At 31.0% G+C, this 24150-nt stretch overlaps 1 protein-coding gene across 15 annotated transcripts in view; it reads right to left on the bottom strand.

Annotated features, from left to right (window-relative positions):
* Positions 1-24150, bottom strand: part of LOC143192891 (maternal protein pumilio) — a 434284-nt gene that overhangs the window by 8999 nt on the left and 401135 nt on the right. For all 15 annotated transcript variants that reach the window (XM_076398670.1, XM_076398675.1, XM_076398672.1 and 12 more), the window contains 3 exons: positions 4590-4757; positions 3534-3704; positions 2828-3134 (listed from right to left, as the gene is read on the bottom strand). In XM_076398670.1, coding sequence (XP_076254785.1) covers positions 2828-3134; positions 3534-3704; positions 4590-4757 — 646 coding nt within the window. The remainder of the gene's footprint in view (positions 1-2827; positions 3135-3533; positions 3705-4589; positions 4758-24150) is intronic.

Raw genomic sequence — 24150 nt, 5'->3', positions numbered from 1 at the left:
GGCCCTTATCTCATTGTTAATATCTATAGACAAAGTATAACCTCATTTTTTATTTAATTCAAAATCAATGATTATAGATTAGAACAAGTACTTTCTACTGTCGTAAACAAAACATCATTACTTGTTATATATGTACCACCCTAATAATTTAAACGCATCCTGAATTGTTTTCATACACGTAATATTATTGTAATTAGCATTATAACATATTCATGTGTAATTAGTAAGTTTAATGAACACAATTACAATAATAGAAACTGTTCCCGTTAATTAACAGAAAATTTCAAACTAATTTAACGGACGAATGAATTATTATTAAAATATTAGGTACTCAATCGATTGAATCGTTTTGAATACGTCCTCTCAATGTATGGCCTCGGCCGAATTGTAATTACAAAGACAATGCCTCGTTTAATAGTGTAAGCCGAAGCCCGAGACTAGCTTAAAGATTTAACGAAAAAGCTATTTAGGATCATACTAAATGACATTTTAAGTGACATTAAGTAACTGTTTCAGAACTAGATTGGGAAGACCTGTTGGACAGCACGATAATATCCCAGTCGCTTTTGATCCTTTGATAATTATGTAGTTATGATAGCTATAGTCAATTCAAAATAGCAGTGACACGAGTGTCAATATGTGTCTGTTTAAAGTTGTAAATTCATTTTACAGTCAGACAATATTATCCTTGTCATTTTATTCTATTTAAAAAGAGACAGAATGCTGTTAGAGAAGTTCGAACATGTATCGAAATGAACCAGGAAAATTTGTCCGTTTGCCAAACATCTGAAAATTCTTGAAAATATTGTAATTACGTGTTATAAACCGGTAAACGTTGTTTTAACTCTTTGTTTTAATAAATTTGAAATCGCCGCGGTTTCTATTGAAGATATTTTTTTGCGCCTTGCAGCTGCACTGTATGTTAGTACGGAAACGGTAACTAAAATATCTCAAAGAATAAAAAACAATATAACCTTAAATTCGCCAAAAAGAAACCGTATTTCAGAAGATCAGCTTGGTGTTTCAGAGATCAAATATACGAAATGTATTAAACAGTTAATAGTTTTTTCAATCGAAACATAATTTAATACAATTATTTCAGAGAAAATTGTTAGTCTGGAAAGTATCCATAAAAATCCAAACGATATACAGCTATTTGAGAGATGTAGAACATCCGTTCATACATTGTTGGATAACATAGGATTTAAATGGTGTATAATATATAATATAAGATAACCCTCGAAGGGGTTTAATGGAACTTCCAGAGATTGCTTTTAAAAGAATACAATTTTTAAAAACATATAACAAAATCAAATGAATATTTCATAATGGTACATTGGGTTGCTCATGCAAGATGATAATAAATATAGTGTGAAGATAACAAAAGTTGATGGAAAAAGGTAAATGTTGGAATAACTATGATAAGTTCTCCAGGTTTTGTTAGTCATAATGTTTATTTATTGGACATATAGTAATGTACCATGCACCATATCTACCATATATATATATATATATATATATATATATATATATATATATATATATATATATATATATATATATATACATACATATATAAGTTCAAATCCCAACAAATTCAAAGACTGCTATTAAGGAATAGCTTACTTAAAATACATAAAATAAGTTTCAGGGAAATCATGTTAAAGAATGAACAATTTCAAATTGTTACTTGGTAAATATAAATGAAATATTTAATTGCATTTTATGTAATTTACTTTTTTAGAAATAAGCCTGAGAAAAGATACATAGTAGATCAGATTACTGAATGTTATGGCCACAGAGTCTTCCTCCCTATCACTGCATTTTTAATCCAATTGAGTTGATACGTGGTATTGCAAAGAATTATTACAATATATTCTCAGGTCGAGAAGGATATTCAAACCAGAACTGTCTAGTTTTATGGAAAGAGGCATTGTTGAAAATATCATCTTCGGTTTGTGCGAGCTCGATCAGGCACATTGAAGAAGAAATTGATAAATGAATCAGAATCTTGAGCAAGTTTTTGATAGATTGGAAATAAACAGCTTAATTATTCACTTGATTAGTTTCTGAAAGTGACAGTGATTGAATAAAACCTTATGAATGTTGGTTTATGATTCAATGTTGACATTTACCAAGACAGGGTGATGAAAGAGTAAAAAAGCTCAATGTATATATAATAAAACAACTCTAACCTATAAATTATTGCCGCTGTAAAATTAATTGTACTTTTAAGTTCTTCGATAATAAATGCATTTGATGTACTATTTAATAGAATATCTGTTCAATTATTTTATTTATATTAACATTTTGTTATATGTCAGAGCCAAAATGTACTAAAACTCTGCGGCAAAATTGCGACGGTTTGACAGTTCTCCCGTGTTACTCCTATTTTGAATTGACCACATGTCTTGATACAAGTACTAGATATTACCGAGGGTGCATTACATAGCGAACTCTGTTATTAATTTAAATAATGTAGTTAATAAAAATAAAAGGGAAAGTCTTGATCTGAAATGTTAAAGATGAAACACTGCGATGTAGCATTGGTTGAAGCTGTAGACACCGAAAGCAGTATAAATTGAAATGTTTCAAATAATATCGCACCTGTAATGAGCTGAGATCTCAAAATTATCAATTAACGAATTATATAAAATAATGTGGAAGTCGTATTAATATATCTTTCATATTTATGAAAACTAATTTACTCTAAATTAATTTTGAGACAACTTCTCTTTGATGAAAACATATAGTACATTATGTACATGTGCAGATTATACAGATATACAGACTTATAATATATACAAACTAAAATATTATAACTTACCTCCTAATGTAGTTCCGTTGACAGACGTGCTTACTCCTGCTGCAGCGGCGGCTCCATATAAACCTTGAGCACTAGCTGCTGCGCCGTACAGTGAAGCGGCAGCTGCGCCTTGTGCGGCACGTCCAGGTGCGGTACCAGGGGGTTGTACAAGAACAGGGGCTGCAGGGCTCACTAGACGCATAGGCGCATGTCCGTTTCGCATAGCTGCGGCTGCAGCTGCAGCTGCGCCTTGAGCGACAAGAATAGGACCGGCGCCCTGTTCGTAGTATGCGGCAGGAACGATATAACTGCCTGCCGGCACTCCCGGCTGTAATAAGATACATTTTAAGTTATGTACAGAAAAATATACATATTGACAAAAAAAACACCAATTGTTAATAGTTATTTGTAATGTTGCATTTTTATTTTAATGTATATTAAAAAAAAATTAATGAAAAATAATGATGAAAATATTTTATCGTTTCTGTAACGAGAGTGTTATAATCGTATTTTCTCTGTCGGCTATTAGGGGATTCGATATCAATTACGAAGTTATTACCCATAATTAATGCTAATTAATTAACGTTGGTATAAAATGATTACTAAAGGATATTGAATATAAATTACATAAATATACACGTTGGTTTTCAGTATTATTGTATATACATTAAATGTTTATGTTATAGGTTATATTTATACAGAAGAATAAAAATAATGGTATTATTACCTGTACTTGCTGTTGGGCTTCATTGGTTCCGTTTGGAGTTAATGGTCTTCGGACTCCATTACTGGCGCCTTGTTGTAAAGCTGCGAGATTTGCAGGAGGCGCTGAGTATACCCATGGTCCAACTCCATAATACTGAGCTGGCACACCAGCTGTTATCAAATATGGTTCGGCCTAAAAATGAGCGGTAATTTGTGGTTAAATTATGCGGTGAAGGGCGAAGAGGATAGCTGTCGATATACCATACTAAGTATGGAAATTCATTTGTAATATCTTTTACTTTCAATACAGCATTCTGTTATTCATCAATGTATATCTCATTCAAAAATCTACTTCTGACCGAACACTGTTATTAGGGCCTATTTCAGTATATTTTACTTGACCAAATAGTAGATAATAATATATCAAACTATAAATACCATATATCGGATTTTGAATAGAATGTTTTGAGAAGTTTACTTCTCATATTTAAATATGAAAAGGAATAATTCAGTAATGAAAAATTGGAGAATTTGTTGGATGAATAATCAATTTAAGATTCATTCAAATAAAGAAGGTCAAAATTAAACCCTTTTTTGTACGTCTTGTTTCCAGGACAAACATTTTAAAAAATTAATAACACATTTTTACATTACTTAATACAGGTAAAATGTAGACTTCGTCTATAAATAGTGCAAATTATAGAAGAAAAAAATTCAGAAAATAGAACAATTATAACATCTGTAGTATTGCCAGTAACGTTACATAACTGATTTTAGGAAAAAAATTCTGAATCATATAATTGTATAAATTAGATATTATTTTTTTTAGTTATCAAACAAAAATCAATTAAAAGCCTCAATTTTCATGTTAACCTTTTAAGAAACGGTAATTTATAGAAATCACGAACATCACGAAGATATACTTCACGGTTGGGTGGAAGTGAACGTTTTTTTAAATCAGGACCTATTTTTCAAAATGAATATCAGTTGTGAAAAAAAATCGCTGGCGTTACCTCAAATGGGTTGTGATCAAACGAAAAGCGGTAGTGATTAATAAATATTTAGTGTAAATTGTTACCTGTTGGGCGTTTAACACGTAAGGTCCCGGTTGTGTGAACGCAGCTGCTGCAGCTTGTTGTTGCTGAGCAGCGGCCAAATATTGCTGTTGGTGTTGTTGTTGCAGTAGCTGCAACTGAGCCGCAGCGCCAGGTGTTGTTGCCTGTGACTGTTGGGAACGGAATAATTGCTGCAATTAAAAAGAGAAAATATTAGAAATACAATGTTAGTTTAAAATATAAAAGCTATTAATTATTAAAAAGTTTAAATATTTCTTGAAATAATTCTCGAAAAAAATGTTATAAAATATCTAATATAGTTTAATGGTTGTGTAGTTTCAAGGTATGGTCGTATTTTCCGGTAGATATTTCAGGTTTAAGGAAAACTCCTTCAATTATCAAGAGAAATTATATTCAAAATTAAAAAAAAAACAGATATCTGAAAAACCTTTATATGAAAATAAAAGATATATCTTTTACCACTTTTGTTAGTGTTCAGTCTCTATTCTCAAAACGATTTTTGCTCTACACGAAAAAAAAACCGAATCTACAATTCAATTCAAAATCGTCTCGGTAAAAACTATCTCTGTTCTATTCTATTTTCTCGCAAAAACGAAGCGGCAAAGAAAACTTCATGAATAAAATGAATAACAATAATAAAACAGAAAATATAGGGGCATCTATCTACGTCTCGGCAATGACGACGTTATCCTGTTTGCCATACACAAAGTTCCTCACTCGATGGAAAATACTTGTTTACATATACACCTAAGTATGTTAGTGTTATAACGTTCGGAGCGATTCGCTGCTATATGGATTTTGCGAACTAGGTTAGGCCAACGACTAGCCTAAAGGTCGTCTTGCAGTAGATGCAAGAACTACACCATGAGCTTCCTTCTTTACGGTGTAAGTTCATAGAATTTTTATTTTCTTGTCCAGTAAATTCAGTCGTTCAGCTGGTTAAGTTATTATTTGACATATACACTTAAAGAGTTTGGTAACCATCAGGCAATAAAAAAAAATTAAAATAACAAACAACAAACAGATAGGATTTATCACACTTATCTTTAATGACTTCTTTACAAATTTTACTCATTTGATTTTACTCACTGAACTTATTTAAATGTTTGGACTCCACTGTCTTCTATTTACTTTGCAAGCATTCCCGCAACTGCGTTGGGTTTGACGAACCTCAATTCTTTAATTTTGTTTGTCAAAATTGATTATTAATACCTATCATGCTAATTCAATGGGATGAAGTTCAGGAGATTGTGGCGGACATTTCATTACTTACAAAATTTCTACATTTCGTTTTTGCTCTAAAAATCCCTTTTAAGGAATTAAGGTGTCATTAGGGACATTGCTTTCTTGAAATCAGCTTTTACAGCATTAAGAATATCTCGTAGAGACCAGAACAAATGGAACACAATACAATTTTTAGTAATCACTTTTCGAAAGTACAAAAGAATATGACGAAAATAACCTGTAATCTAATTTTTAAATCAAATAATTTTTAGAAAAATATAGGAATGACTTTTTACCTTTCAAAGAAAAATACTATGGCTATAGTGTCAATGAATAATATTTATTAGAAATAGGCGACATTTAACAAATTTATTAGTTGCCATTGACTGAGAAAACTCATTGAGATTGTTTATAAGACCTTATTGTATTCGAGAAAACCAAAGAAAAAGAAAATACCAAAGGTAAGTTTGGAAATAAGAAAAGGTTTCTTAAGTCTATTTCATTTTTCTTATTTCGGATGAACTGACTTATTCATGAGGGTCTGCCATCTGTGCCATGTTCGACAAAGATAATTTTCGACGTCGTTAATAATTAAAATGAGCATCCTAATAAGTTCTTAAAGCTATTCCGGCTTAGACAAGGGCTTCTTTACAATTCCCGTGTTAAATATTTAAAGAAAATCTTAATCAAAACTAAGCAGCTTACGGTCTATAGTAATAATGGTAAGTATCGTGAACATGCGTACGTATTGTGGTAGAAATCCATTTACCATTTGCATAAAAGCTGAAATATTTATTTACTTAGTAACCCTTTATTATAAAATAAAGTTCTGTGTGTCATGTTAAATAGTGTTGAGTGCATACCAATATACTGAGCTAATCGATTGAATGCGTACGACAGCATAACACAAAATGTATACACTAAAATACATATAGATCACTTAGTGAAGTGAGTTTCTGCCTGTGAGTTTTATAGCAGGAATCATGAAAAATATTTATTTAAATCATTAAATTTACAAATAAAAAATAACCTATGGTTTATGGTTGAGATATTATAAATAATATGAAACAATAAACTGTTAGGGTGCCCTATTATATAACCAAAAAATGATTTGATATAAAAATGATAATTACATCTAATTTATTAGATAAAAAGTAAAATGTTGGTAGATTACTTTGGCCCCTAAAACGTTTCGCGAAAACTTGAATAGATATCTAATATGATTTCAAGAATAAAAGAAACTTAGTCATTTAAATATCACATAATTTTGCTTTTAATTCAAGAAATATAAAAAACTATTAAAGGTAAATATTAAAATAAAGTTATTTATTTTGACTTATTTTCAGAGTAGCATTTATGTTTGTGTAAATTAATATATCGAATAACATTGAATAATTTAAAATATCTAAATACTGCATTGGTTTGCAGCTAGAATTTGTACACTAGAATAATGTGAGTTACTTTATTCTGTTTTAATATTAATATAAATTGTTCATTAATAAATAACCGAAAAAAAGTGAATAAAATACTACTGATTTTGTATTTGCGTTTATATTAGTGCTATGTTAAATATATATGTTTATAAGATATGGTATTAATACTTAGTAAGGTTTTGATAAATATTGTCAATGTTAAAGTATTATGTTTAATACATGACTTACTGCTTTGGTTATAAGTGAAAAAAAAAGTCGCAGAAGTGGTTCAGGAGAGAAGAAAATACCGCATGATATACTAGAAATGCTGTACCATTCGATACTATGTATAGTAGTTTTGCTGTGAAACACACCTCAAGATCAAATCCACAGCGAAAATCGCAAATTGATCCGTAGATACCGCTACTCAAATGCTTAGTGGGACCCGTACAGTTATAGTCAGTAGTGATAAAAAAAGGCGACCAGATTCACAAAATGAAAATGAGGCAGAGATCATCACATCAAAATTGTTTAAGTAACAAATTAAAGGGTCGTGAACACCGTGTCGAAAAAAAAACCGATAGAAGAAAACATAGTAGGAAAAACATGTTACCATACATAAAGACACTACTGATGGAATCCTGAGAACTCACCGAATCGAAAAGCTCTTCTATACCAACAGGAAGATTACCTCAAATGTTCCATAAGCCTAGACCTAAGAACTGGAAGGACCCGAGACAAAATGCGAAAACTTGATTTAATGTTATTCACTAATAATTTTCTTATTGGTCAATTTAATTTATGATTTTATTAAATGAAAATTATAAAAATATACATTAACGATGTTAATCACTAACAAAAGTTAATACACGGATAAACCATTACCGTGTTATGTGAGTTAAAATGCTAGTTAGTTTCCACTTGGTGGTGTAAGCAAGCGTCAAAACATACGTACGTAGATAGTACAATTAAGCACTCCAAGTAGACCTTAAAATATACTTAATGCCTGAAGTTGAAACTACTTTAAACATTCGCAAAACCATTAAGAATCTAGGCTACACATCTGAGTGTTTTATTCGACATTGTTGTTAAATGACCTGACAAAAACACGCCATTGTTTACGCTTAGACACGGTTGAAGCTATATATTAATGGCGGGCATTTAAAATATTATTAGGCACTATAAGAACTTATTTATTCTTTATATTTATCTTTGTAAAAGTCGAAATAAAAAAAAACTGTAATAAAAGGATTAACATTAATAGCTTTACAAATTACTCCAATTATATATTTGGCTTAACCTTATTAAATGTTTTCATTCAAAGTCAAAGTCAGAAATAAACACCTAGCAAAAAATTTAGCAAATAGCGGAGGGCACCAAAATTTTAACATCTTTTTCTAATGAGCAAAAACTTTATCCTTCTTTACTAATTGAATCTAAATTACTGTATAATGGGCGTTTCTCTTATTTCTTTAATATATCATATTTGCTGCGTCCATCTTTTTATGGAATGATGAAATGCTGTAATTATATTTAGTCTTTTCTTATTGGACGAAACTTTGAGCGAGCATTGCGTAATTATCTTCAATGATTCGTTCCCCCGATGTTTGGTATTTGATTGCAATCGTATTCTGAAAACGTCGAATAATAAGCTTCATTAGACTACATTGTCTTACGCCGGACTGTTGTTTAATGGTAGATTGGAGTATTGCTTATTGAATTTCATCATTACCTATTATTGACCAACTTGATTATTATTTTAACAAACATTTCTTCCAAATGTATTTCTCATTTCATTACTAGTAATTTTATTTATTAAATCAATCCAAAATATCTGCATAACGGCATAGATAACATTCTAATAGTAATAATAGTGTAGTAAAATATATATGTTGATTTATCTGATTGATTTAAATGATAAGTAAATCCCAACGTCCTTTAATATCCAAAAGCAAATAGAGGAATGGTTTATTTTATGGATACGGACCGTTACGTTAGCAAAATTCAAATCATTTTATCCTAAATGAATAGTAAATTTACTCTACTGTTTAAGTAAACACACTCAACACTTTTTAATTCATTCAATTCTAATATTCGTAAATAAACTGACTAGACCAAGAATACATATAGATGAGAATTTGGTAGATATTTTAAAAAATAGGGTAATAGGACGTCGCTAGAAAAAATATAAATGTTAAAATGAGACTTCATAATAAAATCTCCAAATTACATCTCTCGGTGAATTAAGAACTTTATAATGTCTCTAAGTTGAATAATGGTTATACCAAAAAACCTTGCTAAAAAATTAAATATCCCTTGGCACTCATTTACCTATAAAGGGAGTGAAATTAATTCGATAACTTGGACAGATGTTATATTAATTATTTACAAGGATTAGGTAAAACTGCTTAAATTTAGGCACAGAGGTAATGCAAAGGAAACCCTTTTAAAATTTCATTTAAAATTACGATAGTTCTGTTAATAGTGCTTTGTTTCTTTTGTTTAGCGTGTTATGTTGTTATGTTATGCGTGTTATGTGTGTATGTTCTATTAGAAATACGATATTTCTTACCATTAAAAACAGTTTAATAAATCTACTAAAACAGACACAATAAACAGTTGTTTTATATTAAAATATGTCATGCTAACAAATTGGTAATTATAGAGTCCCTTTCAAAACATACAAGATGGAAAACTATCAAAAAAATTGAAATGTACTGAAAAAGTCGTGCTTTGGGAAACGATGCTTAATTAACTTAATGCTCAATTAACAGGTCAATTGAAAAGTCCCCGGCCTGACACATAGATGGCGTTACTAGAATTAAATCCATGTTTTTTAGTTAGCCCTAACCCTCAAAAGATGCGTGTATAAATTTGACAGCTGTCGGATTATTAGTTTGTGAATTACAGCTTTTTGAGTGAAGCAACTTTTGTTATTGTGAAAAAAATAGAAGTAAAAGAATTTCGCCTGTTGATAAAATATTGCTTTTTGAAGGAAAAAAATACATTTGAAGCAAAAACCCCAAAAAACATTTGACCCAGGAAAATCAACCATTAAGGATCGCCCAAAAGAGGCTGTTACCGACGAAAATATTAAAGAAATCAACAAAATGATTTTGAATATTAAGTAAATTGAAATTGACTGAAATAGCAGCCACTAAAGATATCAACTGAACGTGTACATCATATCATTCACGAATATTTGGGTTTAAGAAGGTCTCTGCAAAGTGAGTGCCGCGCGAGCTCACTTTTGACCAAAAACAACGACAAGTTGATGATTCGGAGCAGTGTTTGAACATGGCTCCATCATTTCACTTCGAAGTCCAATCGACAGTCATCCGAGTGGACTGCACATGATGAATCCGCTTCAAAGCGTGGGAAAACGCAACAGTCGGTTGGCAAGGTTATGGCGTCTGTATTATAGGATGCGCATGGAATAATTTTCATTAACTACCTTGAAAAAGGAAGGACCATCAACAGCGACTATTATATAGCGTGATTGGACCGTTTGAAGGACAAAATCGCCGAAAAAGGCCGCATTTGAAGAAAAAGAAACTGCTTCTTCACCAAGACAATGCATCGTGTCACAAGTCAGTGAAAAGGATGGCAAAAATCCATCCATTCGCCGTATTCTCCAGATCTGGCCCCCAGCGATTATTTCCTGTTCTCAGATCTCAAAAGGATGCTCGCTGGGAAAGAAATTTTCGTCGAATGAAGAGGTGATCGCCGAAACAGAGGCCTATTTTGAAGCGAAGGACAAATCGTACTACAAAAATGGTATCGAGAAGTTGGAGGGTCGCTATAATCAGTGTATCACACTTGAAGGGAATTATGTTGAATAAAAAAACTAATTTTGTTTAAAAAAATGTGTTTTACTATGGTAGGCTGGGGACTTTTCAATTGACCTGTTATAATAAATAATTTAGACAATATAGAGAGCCTACATATGATAAACGAAGTAGCCTGGGCACACCAAAATGTTTAATTATAATATCCACCCACTCCTTCTTTACTTTGAAACAAACTTAACACAATTACATTTAATGAATCGGTTGGTCAATTATCGCGTGGGCAATTCCATGTTTGCGTCCTCCAATTATATAATTTGGAGTCAAAACAATTACAAAGACGTACCGATGAAAAAAAAGTGACCATTGGCACTGGCGTAACGTGCTAGATGGGCAATTGTGCTGTCGTGCGCTGGCAATTACGCGATCGAGCTCTTGTTTTAACACCGAGGACAAAAGGTGTTCTGGACAGCCAAAGAAATTTGAGAAGGATGATTTGAAGCCACTACTCGATGAAAAAATTAATGAGGATCGCTATCGACTACAATTGATGCGTTTGAATCGAGCACTACACGAAAAACAGCCGGAATACGAGCAAAGACACAGCAATGTTATTTTTCAGCTGAACCACATGTTGCAATAGCGATGAAAACATACTTGGAAACATTAAAATCGGAAGTGCTACCCCACCCACCGTATTCTCCAGACCTTGCTCCTTCTTATTACTACTTGTTCCGACATAATGGGTCGTGATCTGTCTAAGCAGCGTTTCACTTTTTATGAGGATATATAATAAAACTTCAAATTAAAAAAATAAAATAGAGAAAACAAGACAAACACTAAAATGCTAATTATTTTAAGTAGCTTCACCTTGAACGGACAAATATCTGCTACAACACATTAGATTATAGAAAAAAGTTAATGAATACGTTTTCTATTTCAAGGATACATTCCTTATAGATTTTGCTAGGTCATTACTAAAAATTTTAATATTAATTTATGATCACAAAATATTTCGTAACATTTATAACTACGCCCATTTCTGTTTCTTATTTATATAATACTGTGATCAAAAAATAAAGACGTAAATTTTATAGCATTCCTTCCGCCATACTGTGAAAATAAGAGTATTATTTAAGTGTTGTGCGTTGTGGCTTCTTAATATTCGTTTTGCACAACGTTTTATCAAAAACTCAATTCATATCAATTCACAACTCTATTATTAACTAGATTTGTATTCGTAAAAATTAAATATTATTCTAAAAACAGAATTCGATATCGTTCAAAAAATGCAGAAAATATTATCTACCCTTTTTTTCGGAAAACTAGACTTAATGAAATCGAATAGAAAATTCACTTGCAAATATCAGCATCATTTAAATAATACAACACATCAAAAATGGAGTGAACGGTCGGAAATGGAATAATGAAATATTTAATGATTGAACCATTATCTAATCAAAAATTAACTGTTCGAAAAGCTAACATCGTAATATATTTATATATGTAACATAATACTATTTAAGCTATTGACCCAACTAATGCATTGTATAATGGCGGTAATATTGCTCATAAAACTCTATAGCCCCTTTATAACCAAATTTATGGAAAATAATAATACTAGACATAACGATAGACTCTTTCCATATTATTGATCTATATTATTGAATGCGCGTAAAGCTACAACATATAGCAAAGAAAGACCATATTTATAACTACAGTTACTGTTACGTTTGATAACTGAAAATGACAATTCATTATTCATCACCTCATTATCATCATTATCACTTCATCGGTCATTTTTTTTGTTGGACAATCAAATTTCCTGCAAAAGGTTATAGTAGCATCCTAAATAATATATTAATACAAATTATTTATGTAGGTCAATATGAAAAAAAAAACAAATAACCAGACATTCAATTTTGGCGAAACGTCAAAGCTCAAGCTTGCATACGCTGCTTTAGGAGGTAATAAATACATAATACTGTTAAACCGAGTTCAACTCTTATCAACAAATCAGTAGAAAACAGAGAAAATACCCATATTGGTAAATAATATCTTTATCTCGCCATTAGGAATAACAATGCTATCTCGATGACGAATGTCCTCAGGTATTCATCTTATTAAAAACGAATCCTAAGTCGGAAAACGGAAAAACCGTTAATAACCGACAACGCTTGCGATTGGTCGATAATACGCGAAGAAGGCGTTCGTCTTTTTTTTTATAGGTACAGCCACCATCTTATCGTTCCTTTTCTTAAAAAGGAAACCTTCCTTCATAACCATTTTCGTCGTTTTAGCCGGCATATTCGGTTTTGTTGTCTCCGCTGGCTGGCTTAATATCCATATAAACTTCTTTGTGGTTGGGAGCTCATATTTACAGGTTTTATTATTATGAATATTTTTGCTTCATATGAGAATCCTGAATACATTTTAAAAAGGAGGCAAAAAGAATGGAAATATACAATAAATTATTATTAAATTGAGTTGTCTTGTAGACAATAAATATTTGAATTCATTAAATACATATATTTAATACTTTTAGTTGAAAATCACATACTGATGTATATTATTTATTAAAAAATAATATGTAATATATAAGACAGAAATATAGTATATACTGTAACGTTATTCAAAATTATGTTTATATACATTTTTAGCTTTGTTATTTTTATACGTATCAATGACATTAAAAATATATCATTATACAGTAATAACAAGCGAACGTTTATTTATTTTTTATTGTTTATTTACCACGATTAATACGTTTAGATATGATTAGACAAAACACCACTTTACTCTAAACCGCTTGATTTTAATAGTTATATATTTATCTTTTAATTCTGACCTTAAAAATTGTATAAGTATAGCTTATAAAACAACTGTAAAAATTCTCAAATGTAAAATTTCATATTATAGCTCAAGACAGCATAAATCTAAATTAAAATATCCCATAAATTCATCACAGCGTTATGATATGCAATAAAACAAGACCAATCCATATTCCCATTCCCGAATAGAACTAGTACTTTTAACGATCATTTTAACGATGGGCCCCATTAAGTTAAAAGGCTCGAACACTTTACGAAACATCTAAACGAAAGAAAAATAGTGCAGTACAATCATCAGTCTTAACAACGTCACTTTATATACCCGCCCATTCTTTCTCCTTTCTAATTGTTTCTGTTTTCCACCGTGATGTTAAGGTGTAACCCTCTCGATCTAATTATCAGTTCTTTAATTGGTCTCGTAATTTAGTTGGATTATATCATTATCAGTTTTACGGAGTGAAATAAAGAAGCGAAAAAAAAACTAATTTGTCCGCAAACTGAAACAAGACATTAAACTGCTTAGTCAGTCTTAATCACTATTCCATTATATGTTGACTAATTCTGATTAAACATGAAATACTGAACGTGTCTATCGGACACATAATACGATCTCGTTTTAATTATATTCGCGGTTGTTCATTGTAGGAATAGGGAACTTTCTTTTTGTTAACACACGCTAATGTAATTGACTAATAAGTATCCTAAGGTGATTAGCAATTATTAGTGTTGTTCGATTATGATTATATCGAACGACAGAGATATTTTGACTTATATCGATTATGACCTTACATCTAGAACAAAAAACATATTAATTTAGCTAATTAAAATTTGCTTAAAATATAACTGAATTAGAAAGTTACATTTGGCATGTTAATATTATTTCAATGTTTATATTATTATCTGTACGAAATATACCCTTCAATATCTAAAATAATCGCATTATTGAAACTGATTTTTTCGATTATATCGATTATTAAAATATATAGATTAGTTAATACCAATAATTATGATTGAATGATCTTTTAACATAATTCATAATGGTATGAATGTCATATACCTTTCATATGTTGGAATAATATCTTTATTATAGATATCGAAAAAACAATTCTATTGGACATAACAGAATTACCTAGACAGGCGTTCAAAAATACGTACAATAAAGCAAAATATTATATGTTGAAATTTATCTAATTCTTCCTTTCTGGAACTCGTTCTTCTAAAATGGAATTAATTTCGTACGCTGTGGTACATCTGTTTTTGCCAAATTAATAGATTATTTAAAACACAGATAATTCAAGTAGATCTTCTATGATCCTGTGTTGGAAAAAACGTTTGGATATGCTACATACCAGAAACCATCACCAAGAACTCTAGGTTAGTTATCAAATACGTACATACAAATCTTGTTTATTGGGTGCCAGCTGAAGCTATCTCAAGCGACTTCACTTTACGGTTTGCCACAAAATTAGTATTAGTATTTATTTCGAAAAATATTTTTCACAAAAAAAAGTTTAATTAGTTAGTACACATAATTAATTAATTGTTAAACATGGTTACTGTTATATGAAATTAATTGAATTTCATTTTAATCAAATTCAATAATTGAAACGACAGAACATTTTAGTGTATAGTAAGAGCTTTTTATAAATATTAACATCCATCGATTACGTGCCGTGAGATCTTTATTGTCCACGTGAATTCACTCGAAATTACAACTGCAACATTATTTTTTAAAAGGAAGTATCTCCCGCTTCTACATCAACCGCACAAACAAATTGATAACGTAGTAAACATTTTCAGGAAGCATAAAAGAAAATTAAATGGAAGGGATCAAGACACGCTCTAAGCGTTTCATCGGGGGACATTGTTAAACCCCGGTACATTAATTCACTCCACCTGAATGACATTTTCGTTCTATTTTGCCAGCGTTCCAATTTAAAAAGCCCGTTCCTCACGACCCAGGTGGGAACACGTTTAAAATATTTACGTTCCGATTATATGACGCCGAAACGGACCTATTTATTTCTAATATCCCATTTCAAATTAGGGATCTCGTTTTGGCAAATCAAAAAGGTATACGCGACGCGTTCTTGTTTTCGATTCGATTGTTAGTTTGGACAGGTTTCTGTCCATGAAAATGATAAAATCAGATATCAGGTAGATATCTATAGTGTACAATAGCCGACGCATTGTTGACAAGCTAATCAGAAGAATATTAATTTGCAAACAATGGATGATCGAAATATTTTACTACATTAATATATATACTAGGGTATTCGAATAAGAAATAAGTTTGCGGAAATGTGTGAAAATCTGAGCATGACTGATACAATTTTTGAATCTGTTTTTGAAAATGAATCAAAGGGAACTAAATTTGTCGAATAATTATTGAATGATGAAACACTTTCTAATTTAATTCACTGAATTTAACGGTTTTTCGCTGTATCAGATTCTACGTTATCTTTCAATCTTTTTTCGCCTTTCAATGTATCTTCGCTTCAATTCATACAGAACAAAATACCTAAGCTTTTGGATTATTCCAATGTTCTTCAACGAAATTCAAGCGATTTGGAATTGTTTCTTGTATTACTACCAACATACTCTTCTTGCATTTTACCATCATCATCCGAGTAATTCCTTCAAATCCTCGTCTTCATTTTTTTGGCTGTCCGTTGTTCAGCCATCTTTTTCTTCAATCTAAAGCAAAAGGCAAAACTTCACACACAGAAAATGACACAGTGAAAAGTGAAGCCTGTCAGCGAGACGTCAAGTTGGTTACAAATGTACCGAATGCTATTTTATACATAATAACACCATCTGTTGTAAATAATTTATAATTAATTTATAGGCATAATATATTTTATCGGGTGCAGCAAAATACAGTAATTATGTCACAAGAAATAATAAGTGTAATTAAACAGTTAATTAAGGCATACATTTTTAATTCTAATTAATTAATCTCTAAGCTATTAATCTAATAACCGATAACCTATAATATTCCACAATGTACCATTGTTATAGCAGAAGATAAATTAAAAAAATAGGCAATACATCTACGAGTCTGAGTTCATCGAGAACGTATTTGTTTATCACGATACGCTCGCGATCTGAATTTCTATTTCTCGGCGTACAAATATCCAGCAGACAAAGTAACTTTTCCGACGTCCGTTTTGCATATGCACAATTATAAATACCAACCGACCGCTGGCTAAGCTGAGAGGCTGACAGGCGCGTGTATTCATTTAATACGCTTATGGACACGCTATCTCTGTCTCTTCGTTGAACGCGATGGTCTGTGTTTTCTTTCCGGATCAGCCTCGGGTATGGTGATGTGCCCCCCGCCGGCCACCCCTCAACTGCAATGTCCTAACATAGGCTGTCGGCGAGCAAAGAAATAAGCACACAAAGAGTTGCTGATATAACATGTTATATCATAGCTGTCGGGAATTATAACCGCAGTTAGATGAATATGAAAAAAAACGCATCTCCCATTGCATACATTTTAATAAAAACTGTAATAACGTTTCGTGAAATGTATGTTTATGTTATTGCATTCTTACGTGAAATGTATGTCAACCGTTTTACCCCAATTTTATCATTTATTATGTATTGTATTATATTTCGATTTTCTCCTAAAGCCGTCGTCATGGATTATAATCGTGATATAAAACTTCTTGTTCATGGATAATAGAGGCAAAAATCATTTTTCGATGTTTTGAAGAAAACAAGTTTTTCTTTTCATTCTACTTTATTTCCTTTTCTCAGAATTTTGATTAAGCAAGATTTAATATTAAATTTTTGACAATATTCATTACGATCATCTGATTGTGAATTCTTAGAATTAAGAGAAAAGGAATTTCACAATAAAAAAAGTTGGATCAGATCAGCTCCTCTCCTATCCAAATATATGAATACAGCAATTCAATTCATTACAACTCCAAATGATCATCGATCGCAGAACGTAGTTACAAGATATCATGTTCAGAGGGTTTTTTTTTCAACAGAAATGAAAACTCCAGATCTCGGTTATCTAGTGCAAAGGCGTCAATTTGATATCTCACACCGCCAAATTTTGTTACGGTCGACACTAAGACAAGGGATATCAATCCCACAAACTATAGAAATCTGACATGGAGGAATAGCAGCCGACCCATTTGTGAAGAAACTAGTATTAGCTAATACCCATAAAATAATTATTAGTCCAAAAGCTTTACTGTTTAATTTAAAACAGTTCAAGATGTACATAACAGAAATACAGAATAGGGATGCAGAAAAACTATCGAAATATCGATATTTTCTGAAAAAAATATCGATATTTTTGTTTTATTATAATTTTTAATAAACCTTTAAAAGTGGTACTTAATTTTAAAGACTTTTTTTATAAAATTATTTCTTAAAAATATCGATTTTTTTCGGTGGCCAACACCCCTAATATAAAATACGATTATAGCCATATGTACGATCAAAAAAAGTATAAAAACTGATATTAATTTAATTACTATGCTTTTTCGAGTTTGTTATGCAGTATATTAATTGCAAGATAATACTTGATTACAGTAAGCCAAACAATATTGATAAGACCATTGAAATATAACTAATTCGAATTATTAGCAAAAACTGAAACAGGAAATAAATAGTTAGCTCAAATTAACACCAACAGGATATTTAGAACACACGGAATGTATAATATAAAGCAAGGAATATCCTCTCTAAAATCGGTAACAAACATTTCATATTATTACTCAACATATTAATTGCATAAAGATAGCACTTAACTAACAGAGAAATAAAATTAAAGCCGACGAAGGAAAACTAATCGACTTATCAACAATGAGTTCGGAATTAAATTATACGTATATTTAATAGCAGGAAATAAACAATAAGCTTATAAACGCAAACAGTGAAATTGCCGTCAGCTACGTAAACTAATTTATTCAACTCTATTACCTGGTATAATAGATAGCCAATCATTTACCGAATCAGTTTCTTCATCTCGGTAAGCGGCGTTTGCATCGATGCGAGATCTACATTCATTTATTTCTTGCAAGATTCTTGATTTATGACTTCTAAGAGACCGGTGGTTACAGTGTTGTTATTGTGATATTGTAAGTTCTTACTTATATTGGTCCTATTTCTATCAGATATCCGAAGGAATAAAATACTTATACAATGCAATTGAATATGCGAATAAGGCGTATTTTTTAAACCATTTCAATTTGCAAACAATTGTAATTTTAATATTGAATAATGTGAATGCATGCGAAATGGTAAATAATATGCCACCGTGGATTTTTTCCAACTGACTTGACGTGGTAACGTCAGTTTCAGTCACAACACGAACAACATAAAATGGAATATATTATTACAAAATATATTTGAAATGCAGATAAATAACAATAGCGAATCGATAAAAAATTATTTTTTTAAATAAATGAAGAATAAATCCTTTTTTTACTATTATTTATTTCAATTTATTGGGGCCTTGAATTAGTTCTTGGTGTGATTCTGTATTATAAACAAGCAATAATAATAATAACATTTATTGTTTAAAAAGAGAAAGAGATTAATAATAAAAAGAGACCATTTTTTTATTACATCCATATTATACGCTTAGTATATATAATCTTAATTTATAAATTAATTTATTACTATTGAAATTATCCTCATAGATCTCATAGAGGTTTTATGTTTTAGTGCAATCCTATTTTTGTACCCCATAAATCCGAATAGACTGACCAATAGAGAACTCTGATCTTGGGTCACTATTTTGTTGGCAGTATTTTTCGATTAAGCACTACACTTCTTCAATTTTGAGTCTAATGTGCTCTGCTTCTTGTCGTTATGTGCCAACTAAAGGAAGCAAAGTTTGAATTTACCATTAAGAGGTCTCAAAATTAATTTTAATACTCTAAACGAACTGACCCCAGGACATGTGCCTACTGTTTAAAAAATATGTACGTAGAGAGCGTGATTCTGTTATTGCAAATTTACATTTACCTGTACGTAAATATTAAGCCATTTTAGGTTATAATCGCTTTTATTTTCTAAAAGATTATGTTATTATTTCCTGTATTAAAACAAAGAATACTACAAAAGCTTTCTGTTACATTAATCGAAAAACGTTCAACCATACTGACGAATTTTACCACTATTTAGACAGTGCTTACAGAACAAATAAATTATACAGAGCGAACAATTAATCTATTCGAATTAAAGTAAAAGCTTACGAGATAATGCAACATATTAAAAAGAAATCGGCAGAATACATAGATAGCTTCAATTTAATGGTTATTTCACACCGCCAACTTTCACGTTATGCCATAGTTGGAGCTTAAATAATAAGAAGAATCCATTAAAGATAGTTTGGTTTTAATTCGGTCCGGATCTGGATGACTGACGACGACCGAGCGTTGTTTGTCCCGAGTTTGGAACAGGATTCGGTGGGTATCACAGGGTCCATTATCCTGCCAATCATCCTTCGATGTAAAACAAACAACGTTGTTACCAGGCGAACTAAAGTTTTCAGTGGCGAGCGACGGTAACGCCTTCCAATAATAACTGAACGTGTCAGTTTTACGGTCTGCGTCTGTATTAAGCACGCGTCAAAACTTGAATACAATGCGTCTGAAAATACACATTCATTTGAAATTTAAATCAAACGATTCAAAAGTTCGTGTACTGGTACTTGTACGTCGCTATTATCATTTTCACTCACAAATGTTTACTTTATAATTCTACAAATTTCGTTTTAAATCCTCAATAATTTTTATTCTAACCTGTAGTTAATTGTTGGGAACTGAGTTCTAATGTAGCAAATTATTTACCGTCTTGGTTTCACTATCTTTATTTCTTTTTTACCTAGAGTATACCACCGAAGCGAAAATATTGAAATAAGTGATTATTATCAAGGTATTCAGGCATATATGCTAAATGAATCTTATATCACTTAACAGCGTTATAACACACGATGGATGCCAAAATTGCACAGTAAGTCTATGTCTAAATGGCAAAATAATTTGGACCCGATACTGTACGTCCTATATCACCCAATTTACCAACCACAAAAATCACATATGTAGATGAAACAACTATCTTAGTATCATCTCAAACACACCTTGATAAAATAAGAATAACAACTGTGACCGAAGACATGGCGTATTAAAGCAAATGAAACAAAATCCACCGATGTAACAAACAATTTGCATAGAAGAAGATACCCACCAGTGAATATCAACAATTGCCCACATCTCCAAGCCGATGATGCTAAATATCTTTTTATGCATCTGAATCGATAAAGAGCACATATGAAAATGACTTGGACTATATAAAATGTATATATGTATATAACTATATTAAATGTGTTGGCTTATAGGTTATCATTAGATAACAAGGTATTGCTGTACCAATCAATACTTAAGTCTATTTCATATTAAATTCAATTATGGAGTTCCAAAACAAGATATTGTGTGCCATTGTCGATGTCTCTAATGAAGTTATACCTCGCAATTTCCCTTTAAAATCCATAACTATGTACACTCGCGTAGTTAAAAATGTTTGTGTCAAGTACTTTAAAAGAGTGTAATATTTTAATTCACAAAAATACTCTTTGATTAAAGGAAAAAGTAAATATATTGATGGTTATTTTAGATGAATTCCTTTCGCTGGACCTAACAATCAAAGATTAACATTATTCGGGTATGACGCAATTAGTTTCAAAAGGCCGACATTATGGATTGATGATGATCCTCTCTTAAATCGTAATGCTCTCACGCAGCATTGGTTCTTATGATTATTTTAAATTAAATTAATTAAAACCAATTTTAAGTAATTTCAGAAAGTCAATTCATTCAAAAGTCATTCAATTTCAGAAAATAAAATTTAACATGACTGCTTGAGAGCCTTGATTTAATTAACCATTTTCTTTTTATTATTAAAAATCCCCCTACAATTCATGTAAATTATTTAAAAAAATAGATTTAATATTAAAATCTTTTACAGAAAAAAAAAGGAGCAATAAAATCTAAATCGAGATAAATAAGTTCGTTTCCTTTTTTTTTCAATTTTCTCATATACTCAACCGTTAAATGGCGACAACGTATTTGTTTTTTTAATTTCCTTTGAGGTTTATTGCTTTTAAAAGACCCATTTAGGGATGATAGTACGTTTTAAAGGGGTTTTCGTTGACGTTTTCATAAAAACGCACATATTGCGAAATAAATCAAATGATTTCAGCCACTTTTAACAAGCACTCATCCACTAATTATTATATAATGTAATTACTCTTGGAATGGTTGAAATTGGATAAATTATAACTTTGGAAAATGTCTCATTATTACGTAACAATATAGAATCCATTAGTGTTGCATGTAATTAATTAACTTTATTTATTACATGTATTAAAATATATACGTTCACAAATTTATTACAATAATTAGACAATCATGTCTAGTAGATGTAATATTCCAGGATTATTAAATAATGTGTTGTATAATGTGCCATGAAATATATAACAGATGTAAAAATATAAATACTCGATAACGACGCTATATGCCAGCAGTGTATTTCATCCAAGTTCTCTAGATATCATCTATGGTCTACGATACGATCACCATAATATTTATCGCTCTCACCAAGATCGAATATGATTGATTCAATGACATTTGAGATAAGACGCAAATTCAGTATACATAATAGTTGTAATGACAATATTTTATATGCAGTAATTACAATATAAATTCTGAAATGAAACATAACTTTAAAAATAGATCTAATGATGCGAACAAACAGTCATATACAGGACAGAGAAATAGAATCGAGAATAATTTCCTTGATATAAAAATGAATCCAATTCCAGTCTTCCTTCGTTCCTCTTTTTATATCGTAACGCGCACAATAGAAACATTTTTTTATCCCACGTAATGACCGTATTTTCTGCGGGACCAACGCAAAAGACTCCGACATCAATTTAACATTACGTCGCCGTCCGTTTGTTTGATTCCAACAGATATCGAATTAAAAAAGAAGCTTCAGGAAATTTCATTACGGCTAATGCAACCGGAACAGCGCCGATATCAAAAATTCGTTTTTAATGCCACATATTTAAAAGGCAAATTGATGTAATTTCGGCGAAAATTCCGCTCCGATTCCATTCTATTTTATCTCCTTTTCTATCTCGGCCTTTCTCACTTCAACTGCGTTTCGTGGCAACCACAAAAGCGTCGTCTTTAATCGTCGAAGGCGACCATAGTCGAGACCTGGGTTACGAGATAATTTCAGAGAGGAGTATTATCGCTTGCTGACTCTACAAATAAACCTGATTTTTAATTATAAAACCAGCGAGGATACTATTCTCTATTTGTTTTATTAAAATTCTTCTAATCATATATAACAGCGTTGGGAACTATCGACCGAAAATGATTATCGACTGTTTATAATTCAATACTTTTTACGATCTACTGTTTTAGTGGAGTACTTTCAATCGCTATTTTCATTCGATTGGTTTTTAAGGCCCCGGCTTTGCCGCCCTTGAAAACAGTGTGCCATATTTATGCTTATATAGATTTAAATATAAGATATATGGTTTTATATATTATTTGTGGCATAATTCTAAATAACAATATATTGTACATTAATATAGCAGAATTTTGGAACTTAGCAGAAACTTGGATGTAATAGGGTAAAAGGAACAACATTTTGATTAAAATAGAAAAACAATTTTGACTGCGCTTATATTATCTTGGCAACTATTAGGACCTATTTTGATTTACTTAAATACGACAAATCGCCAATTGCAGGCTCCAATTGTTTGTTCAAATTGAATAGGCCATTAGGGAAAAAGTATTGGCGCTTACAATCAACTATACAAAGTTTAATACATCCCATGAAAATGATAAACAGTATGAAATATTTCAGCTGTCAATGTCAATGCCCTTGGTTCACACGGAGGGAAACCTAACTTAAACAATATTGGTTATAGATCACTACGGTTCAGATCGCTTTCGCAATGCATTAACTGGCTATTTTGATTAAAAACAAATATTATTTTAAAATAATATAAATTATGTCTTGTTTTTGTTAAATATAATACATTTTATGTTATTTATTCTAGTAAAGCAGAATATTACATTGAGTCGTGATCTAATTATTTGGAATATTAACTAACACTTTTTTTGAGATGAATTTATATGTAACGGATTACCATAGAATACTCAATAAAAAGAAGAGAATGGGGTTTTTCATAAACATGACACGCAGCAGATATTCACACTAATATTTAGCGTCAAGCGTTATTTAGCAATATCAACTTCA

Source organism: Rhynchophorus ferrugineus, unplaced genomic scaffold (assembly GCF_030347505.1).
Source record: "Rhynchophorus ferrugineus isolate W39M unplaced genomic scaffold, kcgeb_rfMv2 rfM3, whole genome shotgun sequence".
Classification (NCBI taxonomy): Eukaryota; Metazoa; Arthropoda; class Insecta; order Coleoptera; family Curculionidae; genus Rhynchophorus; species Rhynchophorus ferrugineus.
This window is presented reverse-complemented; position numbering and strand designations above follow the sequence as displayed.